The sequence below is a fragment of the Rhinoraja longicauda genome, chromosome 19 (genome assembly GCF_053455715.1).
Source record: "Rhinoraja longicauda isolate Sanriku21f chromosome 19, sRhiLon1.1, whole genome shotgun sequence".
In the NCBI taxonomy this organism is placed as follows: Eukaryota; Metazoa; Chordata; class Chondrichthyes; order Rajiformes; family Arhynchobatidae; genus Rhinoraja; species Rhinoraja longicauda.
The window spans coordinates 8,362,094-8,373,657 of record NC_135971.1 but is presented as its reverse complement, the minus strand read 5'-3'; the positions used below and the strand labels follow the sequence as shown (position 1 = coordinate 8,373,657).

The 11,564-nt window shown below is 49.7% G+C and overlaps 1 protein-coding gene across 1 annotated transcript; it reads left to right on the top strand.

Annotated features, from left to right (window-relative positions):
• Window positions 1–489: 489 nt before the first annotated feature.
• LOC144602618 (zinc-binding protein A33-like) lies at window positions 490–7,723 on the top strand. Its single transcript, XM_078415748.1, has 6 exons — window positions 490–900; window positions 978–1,073; window positions 1,798–2,031; window positions 2,691–2,713; window positions 2,806–2,924; window positions 7,191–7,723. The coding sequence occupies exons 1-6, from the start codon at window positions 490–492 to the stop codon at window positions 7,721–7,723; spliced, it is 1,416 nt and encodes a 471-aa protein (XP_078271874.1).
• Window positions 7,724–11,564: the final 3,841 nt, after the last annotated feature.

Below are 11,564 nucleotides of genomic sequence, written 5' to 3'. Positions count from 1 at the left end.
GAGGATCTTATTGAAACATATAAGATTATTAAGGGATTGGACACGTTGGAGGCAGGAAACATGTTCCCAATGTTGGGGGAGTCCAGAACCAGGGGCCACAGTTTAAGACTAAAGGGTAGGCCATTTAGAACGGAGATCAGGAAAACGTTTTTCAGTCAGAGAGTTGTAAATCTGTGGAATTCTATGTCTCAGAAGGCAGTGGAGGCCAATTCTCTGGATGCATTCAAGAGAGAGCTAGATAAGGATAGCGGAGTCAGGGGGTACGGGGAGAAGGCAGGAACGGGGTACGGTTTGAGAATGATCAGCCATGATCACATTGAATGTTGGTGCTGGCTCGAAGGGCTGAATGGACTCCTGCCGCGTCTATTGCAGTCAATTACCATTCATTATACGAAGTGGGAGGGTGTGGAGTGGATAACGCGATACCGCAGGAATTCAGCCGCACCCAAAAGCAAATAGACTTCAAACCGGAAATTGCCGGAAATTAAAATGGCTTCGAAAGACCAGGTCGAGAGTTGGTCCGAGGAGGTAGTTTGTCCCATCTGCCTGGATTTCTTCACCGACCCGGTTATACTGGAGTGCGGGCACAACTTCTGCCGCTCCTGTATCACACAGAGTTGGGACAGCGATGAGAGAAACTCCTGCCCGGAATGTAGAGAGGAGTTTACAGACCGCAGCCTCAAAGTAAATCGGGCCTTGGCGAGACTGTCTGAGAAAGCTCGAGCACTGAGCCTGAAACGGACAGAGAAGGGAAGTAAACTTTTCTGCGAGGAACATCAAGAAGAAATGAAGCTGTTTTGCGAAAATGACAAGAAACTGATCTGTCTGGTTTGTCGAGATGCGCTGGAACACAGAAACCACAGCTTCCAGCCGATTAAAGAAGCTGTTGACATCTACAAGGTTAATGCAAACAGATTTGTATCTTTATTTACCTTGTTGAGTCTTTGTTGTCTAACGCCTTTATTCTTTGATCCCAGGCTCGGGTAAAATCGGCCATAGAATCTGTCACGAAAAATAAATCTGATATCGAAGAAAGAGAACAGCAACAACTACGAAAGATTTCCAAAGTTCGGGTGAGGCCTTTATGTCTGGAATTTTTATGCAGCGTTGCTCATTTTAATGTGTAGTGGACATGTTGGATCAATTGACTGCTGAAATGAGGCGCGTAGGAAGGAACTGCAGATGCTGGTTTAAACGGAAGATAGACACAAAAAGTTGGAGGAACTCCGCGGGGCTGGCAGCATCTCTGGAGAGAATGAATGGGTGATGTTTCGGGACGAGACCCTTCTTCAGACTGGTTAGAGATAAGGGAAACGAGGGCCATAGAGTAGACGTTGATGCAGAAAAATAAAGAACAATGAATAAACGATAGGCACACAAGTAATGACGATAAAGGAAACAGGCCATTGTTAGCTGTTGATGGGGTGAAAGCGAGAAGTTAGTGCGACTTGGGTGGGGGAGGGATAGAGAGGGAGGGAATGCCGGGGCTACCGGAAGTGAGAGAAGTCAATATTACTGGGCTGAAAGCTGCCCAAGCGAAATGTGAGATGCTGTTTCTCCAATTTTGCAATTAGCCTCCCTCTGACAATGGAGGAGACCTAGGACGGAAAGGTCAATGTGGGAATGGGAAGGAGAATTAAAGGAGAATTAAACTTCTTTGTTTCAGGAAAGTGTGAGAGAATTTGATTGGATAGATAATTCTGAGAACCGGACGCTGATGGGCTATATAGTCACTTATTCTGTAAACAAACACAATACAGAAATGTATTATGTTAATCTTCAGCATTCATTTGACAGGAAGAGTCACACAGCCTTCAGTCCCATGTCACATCCCAGTTTGCTGAACTGCACCAGATTATCACTGAGAAAGAAAAGTACTTCCTCAAAGATATACGCAAAGATGAGAAGCGGATTCTAAATCTAATGGAGAAAAATCTTCGGGAGATTCAAAAGAATTTAAATTCTATTCAAGTGGAACTCCTGCGTTTACAGGAACGGATGGAACAAAAAGACAGCGTGAAATTTCTAAAAGTAAGGAAGTCTATTTAAATTTGCTTCTATAAATGTACACCGTCACAAAATGGCATCCGATATATTTGAAACAAATTCAACCATGTTGTCTATTGTCTATGCATCTGCTGTTCCTTCCTACACATCACTAACATCATATTCAATAGACAAGAGACAACAAGTGCAGAAGTAGACCATGCAACCCTTTGAGCCAGCAACTCCATTCAATGTGATCACGGCTGATCATTCTCAATCAGTACCCCGTTCCTGCCTTCTCCCCATACCCCATGACTCCGCTATCATTAAGAGCTCTATCTAGCTCTCTCTTGAAAGCATCCAGAGAATTGGCCTCCACTGCCTTCTGAGGCAGTGAATTCCACAGATTCACAACTCTCTGACTGAAAATGTTTTTCCTCATCTCCGTTCTAAATGGCCTATCCTTTAATCGGCTGAAACGCACAACCTGTCCAGACTATCCTGTCAGCATCGTGTAATTTTCAGAATAATCTTTATACTTCCTCCATCGGTTCTATGTCTGCAATATCATTATTCTTCTCTGTGTGTCATTTTGGGTGAGTGGAGAAATGGGAACTTTTAGCACCTCGTAATAATCTGGGTGAAATTCATGCTCTCGGTAGTTCTGTCTCGATCAATTCAGTCTTGTGTTTTATTTATTTCAGGAGGAAGCTGTCCGCAAGCAAAGGTAGGGCATGTTCTTCACTGAAACTCTGCATGAAACATATTTCCTCATAAACATCAATGCAGAATTTGTAATCAGCTATTTAATACTTGCAGGACTAGTGATGATGGGCATTTATTGTCAGTGACAGATGGTGCCATAACGGCTGAAAAATTCAACCACCTCTTTTTGTTGAAGGCAGCGTTGATAGAAACGTTTGACTCCTTTAAAGAAGGTAAAACATATGGACTTATTTCACTTGGTTTGTGGGACACATTGATGTTTTTATGTGACGCAAAGATTGGTCAGGAGAAGCACTGAATGGTAATTGGAGTTTCATTTCTGCACCAACCCACTGACTGAGAAGCCTCACGCACACATGTTTAGCTGGAGATGTTAGGTCCTGGAACACATGCAACACAGGAGCACGATAGACAATAGATGCAGGAGGAGGCCATTCGGCCCTTCGAGCCAGTACCGCCATTCAACGTGATCATGGCTGATCATTCTCAATCAGTACCCCGTTCCTGCCTTCTCCCCATACCCCCTGACTCCGCTGTCCTTAAGAGTTCTATCTAGCACTCTCTTGAATGCATTCAGAGAATTGGCCTCCACTGCCTTCTGAGGCAGAGAATTCCACAGATTCACAACTCTCTGACTGAAAAAGTTTTTCCTCATCTCAGTTCGAAATGGCCTACCCCTTATTCTTAAACTGTGGCCCCTTGTTCTGGACTACCCCAACAATGGGAACATGTTTCCTGCCTCTAATGTGTTCAACCCCTTAATAATCTTATAAGTTTCGATAAGATCCCCTCTCATCCTTATTAAGGCCAACATTCCATTGGCCTTCTTCACTGCCTGCTGTACCTGCATGCTTCCTTACAGTGAATGATGCACTAGGACACCCAGATCTCGTTGTACGTCCCTTTTTATAACATGACACCATTCAGATAATACGCTGCCTTCCTATTCTTACCACCAAAGTGTATAACCTCACACTTATCCACATTAAACTGCATCTGCCATGCATCCGCCCACTCACACAACCTGTCCAAGTCACCATGCAACCTCGTAGCATCTTCCGCACAGTTCACACTACCACCCAGCTTTGTATCATCTACAAATTTGCTAATAGTACTTTTAATCCCTTCATCCAAGTCATTAATGTATATTGTAAATAACTGCGGTCCCAGCACCGAACCTTGCGGTACCCCACTAGTTACTGCCTGCCATTCTGAAAGGGACCCATTTATCCCCACTCTTTGCTTTCGTTCTGTCAACCAATTTTCTATCCATGTCAGTACCCTACCTCCAATACCATGTGCTCTAATTTTGCCCACTAATCTCCTATGTGGAACCTTGTCGAAGGCTTTCTGAAAGTCAAGGTACACCACATCCACCGGCTCAGGCCTGTCCATTTTCCTAGTTACATCCTCAAAGAATTCCAGAAAATTAGTCAAGCATGATTTCCCCTTCGTAAATACATGCTGACTCAGAACGATCCTGTTACTGCCATCCAAATGCTCCGCAATTTTGTCTTTTATAATTTACTCCAGCATCTTCCCCACCACTGATGTAAGACGAACTGGTCTATAATTTCCCGTTTTCTCTCTCCCTCCTTTTTTAAAAAGTGGGACAACATTAGCTACCCTCCAATCCACAGGAACTGATCCCGAATCTATAGAACATTGGAAAATGATCACCAATGCTTCTACAATTTCTAGCGCCACCTCCTTAAGTACTCTGGGATGCAGACCATCAGGCCCTTGGGATTGATCAGCCTTCAGTCCGATCAGTCTACCCAACACCATTTCCTGCCTAATGTGGATTTCCTTCAGTTCCTCCGTCACCCTAGGATCTCTTGCCACTAGAACATCTGGGAGATTGCTTGTATCTTCTTTAGTGAAGACAGATCCAAAGTACCGGTTCAACTTGTCTGCCATTTCCTGGTTCCCCGTAATACATTCCCCCGCTTCTGTCTTCAAGGGACCCACATTTGCCTATTTTTCCTCTTTACGTACCTAAAAAAGCTTTCACTATCCTCCTTTATATTATTGGCTAGGTTACCCTCGTACCTCATCTTTTCTCCCCGTATTGCCTTCTTTGTCATCTTCTGTTGCTCTTTAAAAGAGTCCCAATCCTCTGGCTTCCCACTCTTCTTTGCATGGTTGTACTTCTTCTCTTTTATTTTTATGCTGTCCTTGACTTCCCTTGTCAGCCACCGGTGCCTCTTACTCCCCTTAGAATCTTTCCTCCTCTTTGGGATAAATTGATCCTGCAACTTCTGCATTATTCCCAGGAATACCTGCCATTGCTGTTCCACCATCTCCCCTGCTAGGGCCTCCTTCCAGTCAATTCTGGCCAGCTCCTGCCTCATGCCTCTGTAATCCCCTTTGCTATACTGTAATACTGACACTTCCGATTTTCCCTTCTCCCTCTCAATTTGTAGAGTAAAACTTATCATATTGTGATCACTGCCTCCTAATGGCTCTTTTACCTCGAGTCCCCTTATCAGATCAGGTTCATTACACAACACTAAATCCAGAATTGCCTTCTCCCGAGTAGGCTCCAGTACAAGCTGTTCTAAGAATCCATCTTGGAGACACTCCACAAACTCTCTTTCCTGGGGTCCATTACCAACCTGATTTTCCCAGTCTACCTGCATGTTAAAATCTCCCATAACCACCGTAGCATTACATTTGCAACATGCCAATTTTAGCTCCTGATTCAACTTGCACCCTATGTCGAGGCTACTGTTTGGGGGCCTGTAGATAACTCCCATTAGGGTCTTTTTACCCTTACAATTCCTCATTTCTATCCATACTGATTCTACATCTCCTGATTCTATGTCACCCCTTGCAAGGGAGTGAATATCATTCCTCACCAACAGACCGACCCCACCCCCTCTGCCCACCTGTCTGTCTTTACTATACGTTGTGCACCCCTGAATATTCAGTTCCCAGCCCTGGCCCTCTTGTAGCCATGTCTCAGTGATTCCCACGACATCATACTTGCCAATGTCTAACTGAGCCTCAGTCTCATCCACTTCATTTTTTGTACTTCGCGCATTTAAATACAACATTATGTTTCAGCTTTACAGGACTTAGGCATAATTTGGAGTATTTTGTGCAGTTCTGGTCGTCCCTTTGCAGGAAGAATGTGGATGCCTTGGGAAATGTGCAGAAGAGGTTTACCAGAATGCTGCCTGGATTAGAGGGCATTAGCTATTAGGAGAGGTCGGATACATCTGCTTGTTTCAAAGCCTCAGTGTCAAAGGCTGAGGGGAAACTGGTAGAATTATTTTAAATTATGAGAGGCATAGACAGGGTTGACAGTCAGAACCCTTTTCGCAGAGTGGAATTGTATAGACAATAGGTGCCACCTCCTACAACGGGAGCATGTTCCAGGTATCAACTAGTCTCTGTGCAAGAGATTTATCCCTCACATCTATATACTAAAACTCTCGCTTGTTTGTTTGTTTGTTTGTTCCTGAACTACAGCCAAAACGGTACACGATAGCGCGACAATTTTAGGTCCATCTTACTCACCGTCGTCCCTTTGGTGCTAATGGAAGGAGTTTCATTGAAATCAGTGTTATATCTTTAAAGTTATTCACATTTTAAAGTTTAAATCTATGTCCTAGGGAGGGAGCGAGGGGGGAGGAGGGAGTCCCGAGATGCTGCCTGACCTGCTGAGTTACTCCAGCATTTTGTGAATAAAGGGAGGATAAGGGGGATTGAGGGGGATGGAGTAGGGGGGAGGGGGGAGGGGAAGCGTGCAAGGGAGGGTGGGTGGAGGGAGTGGGGGGGTGGAGGGTTGGGGGAGAGGGAGTGGGGAGGATGGAAGGAGAGGGTGCTGCACCAATGCAGTAGAGGTTTGGGCCCAACCACTGAGGTCCACTTGGTCTAGTCTTCTTTAAAACTCCATCCTCTCACTTTAAACCAATAACCTTGTTTTTGATACCATTAAGATGGGGAACTGAATCTGGATAACTACCCCCTCTCTGTCTCTCGTAAACTTGTAAACTTCTCCCAGGTCTCCAAATCAGCATTATTCAAGTCCTCCAAATGAATCTCCTTTGCACTCTCTCCAGAACAGTCACATCATTCCTCATTTTTAATTACCTCCAGTGAGCATTTAACTCCTCAACTCTCCCGCCAATCTAGCCCCAATTTTCACCACCAGAAGCAAAAAAACCCTCAATATCACGCCCGCACACCCATCCGCCCACCATTTCTCCTACCTCCTCTCTCCCAATTGCATCTGCTTGCCCACGACATACCACAACTCTCGCCTCTACCTCGGGATAAAATACCCGAGAAGGATTTCTGTTGTCCATCTTACGTGGTAGGGGAAGGGGAAAGAAAACTCCGGACAAATTTTCAGTTGTCCGCCCGCCTGTGCCCGAGGCCGAGCGGCCTCTCCCCCGGTCCCGGGGCCGCGCTGCCCGAGTCTCCCCCCGACCCCCGGGGACTCTCTGATTCTCTGCTTCTCCCCCCAGTCTCCGTCACCCTGGATGTGGAAACAGCGTGTCCGGATCTCGAGGTGTCTGAGGATCGGAAGAGGGTGAGACGGACCGGGACCCGGAGGAGTCTCCCTGACACCGGGAAGAGGTTTACAGTCTGGCCGTGTGTGCTGGGATCGGAGGGATTCACATTGGGGAGACATTACTGGGAGGTGGAGATGGCGGGGAGTGAGAGCTGGAGACTGGGAGTCGCCGCAGAGTCTGTGGAGAGGAAGGGACGGGTCACACCGACCCCGGAGACTGGAGTCTGGAGCATCAGGCGGCGGGTTGATGAGTTTAATGCAGTCACCTCCCCTCCATCCCCTCTCCCCGCCCGTCCCATCCCCGGGAGGGTGGGGGTTTATCTCAGTTACGAGTCCGGGACAGTTTCATTTTACGACGCGGACACCAAGTCCCATCTCCACACCTTCACCGGGAATAAATTCACGGAGAAACTTTATCCTTTCTTCGCGACCTGGTTTGCAAATCAGTGGCTGAGAATCTGCTCCGGTTCCGCTCCGTGTCAGTAATTAACAAATTCTATCAATCCTTCACCAGCACCTGGAATATAGTTAAATCACCTCCGTAGTTTTCATCTCCAACTGCCGGTGTGACATTAACCGCCTCCAATTCTCCACTCCCCTGACTAACACTAACCTCTCCCCTCGTGAACGTGCAGCCCTCCACTCACTCTGCAACAACCCGGACTTAATCATTAAACCCGCTGACCTCTACCGGACCGAGGCCAGACGACAACTCTCAGACACCTCTTCCTACTTATCCTTGGACCATGGCCCCACCGACAAACACCAGACCTTTATCATCAGCACCATCACAGACCTCACCATCTCCGGCGCTCTACCCTCTAATGCGTCCAAACTTATCGTTCCCCAGCCCCGCACGGCCCGATTTTACCTCCTACCTAAAATCTATAAACAGAACTGTCCCGGCAGACCATTGTTTCTGCCTGTTCATGTCCCACCGAACTTATTTCCACCTACCTCGACTCTATCCTATCCCCCCTGGTCAAATCCCTCCCCACCTACGTCAAAGACACCTCACACGCTCTCCAGCTCCTCGATAACTTCCGGTTTCCAGGCCTCCACTCCCTCATCTTTACCATGGATGTCCAGTCACTCTACACTACCATCCCCCACAAGGATGGTCTCGAAGCCCTCCGTTTCTTCATCGACCGTAGAACCAACCAATCCCCATCTACCAACACTCTCCTCCGCCTAGCAGAGCTGGTTCTTACCCTCAACAACTTCTCCTTTGTCTCCTCCCATTTCCTCCAAACCAGAGGCGTAGCTATGCCTGCCTCTTTGTCGGGTACGTCGAACAATCCCTGTTCCGGACGTACACTGGCCCTATCCCCGAACTGTACCTCCGCTACATCGACGAATGCATTGGTGCTACCTCTTGTACCCATGCAGAACTCGCTGACTTCATACACTTCACTTCCAATTTCCATCCTGCCCATAAATATACTTGGGCTATCTCCGACATCTCCCTCCCGTTTCTGGACCTCACCATCTCCATCACAGGAGACAGAGTAGTGACTGACATCTACCATACACCCACTGACTCGAACAGCTATCTGGACCACAATTCTTCCCTCCCTGTCTCCTGCAAAAATCTATCCCCTACTCCCAATTCCCCCGTCTACGCCGTATCCGCGCCCGGGATGAGGTGTTTCACACTAGGGCATCAGAGATGTCCTCATTCTTCAGGGAACGGGGCTTCCCCTCTTCCATTATAGATGAGGCTTTCACTAGGGTCTCTTCTACATCCTGCAGCTCTGCTCTTGCTCCCCTGCCCCCATTCGTAACAAGGACAGAATCCCCCTCGTTCTCACCTTCCACTCCATCAGCCAGCGTATCCAACAAATCATCCGCCAACATTTCCGTCACGTACAACGGGACCCCACCACTGGCCACATCTTCCCATCCCCTCCCCTCTCTGCGTTCCGCATAGACTGTTCCCTCCGTAACTCTCTGGTCCAATCGTCCCATCCTACCCAAACCACTCCATCCCCGGGCACTTTCCCCTGCAACCGCAGGAGCTGCAACACCTGTCCCTTTACCTCCCCCCTCAATTCCATCCATTGACCGAAACAGTCTTTCCAGGTGAGACAGAGGTTCACCTGCACCTCTTCAATCCTCATCTATTGTATCCGCTGCTCTAGATGTGAACTTCTTTACATCGGCGAAGTTTCAAGAGTCTTATTGTCATGTGTCTAGAGACGGAATAAATGAGATACTTGCAGGAGGCCAACAGATGTGTTGATATATTACTCTGTAAATAAAACCATAATAAACCATGATGTACTTACTTCTGTGTTTATCTTCTTCTTACCATCCGCCAAGAAGCAAATGGCCCTTCCTGATGGAGCAATGACTCACTTGTGACCTCTCCCAATTCCGTGAGCTGCCTTTGCCGCTCACACTGTTGTCCGCTCTCCACGTCGAATAAAAAGCAGAATTATAACGCCCAATCAGCTGCTTCCTCTAGTCCGCTTCCACCAATCAGCGGCTTCCTCCAGAACACTTCTTTTAAAGTGTGTGGGAACGTTTTTGTCCTGCTCCAACCGCCTCCAACCGCTTCTGGGCCTCTGGGTGAACAAAGCCCCGCGCTGGGTTTTTAAACCTACCGCCCGGACGCTGCTCCAACCGCCTCCAACCGCTTCTGGGCCTCTGGGTGAACAAAGCCCCGCGCTGGGTTTTTAAACCTACCGCCCGGACGCTGCTCCAACCGCCTCCAACCGCTTCTGGGCCTCTGGGTGAACAAAGCCCCGCGCTGGGTTTTTAAACCTACCGCCCGGACGCTGCTCCAACCGCCTCCAACCGCTTCTGGGCCTCTGGGTGAACAAAGCCCCGCGCTGGGTTTTTAAACCTACCGCCCGGACGCTGCTCCAACCGCCTCCAACCGCTTCTGGGCCTCTGGGTGAACAAAGCCCCGCGCTGGGTTTTTAAACCTACCGCCCGGACGCTGCTCCAACCGCCTCCAACCGCTTCTGGGCCTCTGGGTGAACAAAGCCCCGCGCTGGGTTTTTAAACCTACCGCCCGGACGCTGCTCCAACCGCCTCCAACCGCCTCCAACCGCTTCTGGGCCTCTGGGTGAACAAAGCCCCGCGCTGGGTTTTTAAACCTACCGCCCGGACGCTGCTCCAACCGCCTCCAACCGCTTCTGGGCCTCTGGGTGAACAAAGCCCCGCGCTGGGTTTTTAAACCTACCGCCCGGACGCTGCTCCAACCGCCTCCAACCGCTTCTGGGCCTCTGGGTGAACAAAGCCCCGCGCTGGGTTTTTAAACCTACCGCCCGGACGCTGCTCCAACCGCTTCTGGGCCTCTGGGTGAACAAAGCCCCGCGCTGGGTTTTTAAACCTACCGCCCGGACGCTGCTCCAACCGCCTCCAACCGCTTCTGGGCCTCTGGGTGAACAAAGCCCCGCGCTGGGTTTTTAAACCTACCGCCCGGACGCTGCTCCAACCGCCTCCAACCGCTTCTGGGCCTCTGGGTGAACAAAGCCCCGCGCTGGGTTTTTAAACCTACCACCCGGACGCTGCTACAACCGCCTCCAACCGCTTCTGGGCCTCTGGGTGAACAAAGCCCCGCGCTGGGTTTTTAAACCTACCGCCCGGACGCTGCTCCAACCGCCTCCAACCGCTTCTGGGCCTTTGGGTGAACAAAGCCCCGCGCTGGGTTTTTAAACCTACCGCCCGGACGCTGCTCCAACCGCCTCCAACCGCTTCTGGGCCTCTGGGTGAACAAAGCCCCGCGCTGGGTTTTTAAACCTACCGCCCGGACGCTGCTCCAACCGCCTCCAACCGCTTCTGGGCCTCTGGGTGAACAAAGCCCCGCGCTGGGTTTTTAAACCTACCGCCCGGACGCTGCTCCAACCGCCTCCAACCGCTTCTGGGCCTCTGGGTGAACAAAGCCCCGCGCTGGGTTTTTAAACCTACCGCCCGGACGCTGCTCCAACCGCCTCCAACCGCTTCTGGGCCTCTGGGTGAACAAAGCCCCGCGCTGGGTTTTTAAACCTACCGCCCGGACGCTGCTCCAACCGCCTCCAACCGCTTCTGGGCCTCTGGGTGAACAAAGCCCCGCGCTGGGTTTTTAAACCTACCGCCCGGACGCTGCTCCAACCGCTTCTGGGCCTCTGGGTGAACAAAGCCCCGCGCTGGGTTTTTAAACCTACCGCCCGGACGCTGCTCCAACCGCCTCCAACCGCTTCTGGGCCTCTGGGTGAACAAAGCCCCGCGCTGGGTTTTTAAACCTACCGCCCGGACGCTGCTCCAACCGCCTCCAACCGCTTCTGGGCCTCTGGGTGAACAAAGCCCCGCGCTGGGTTTTTAAACCTACCGCCCGGAC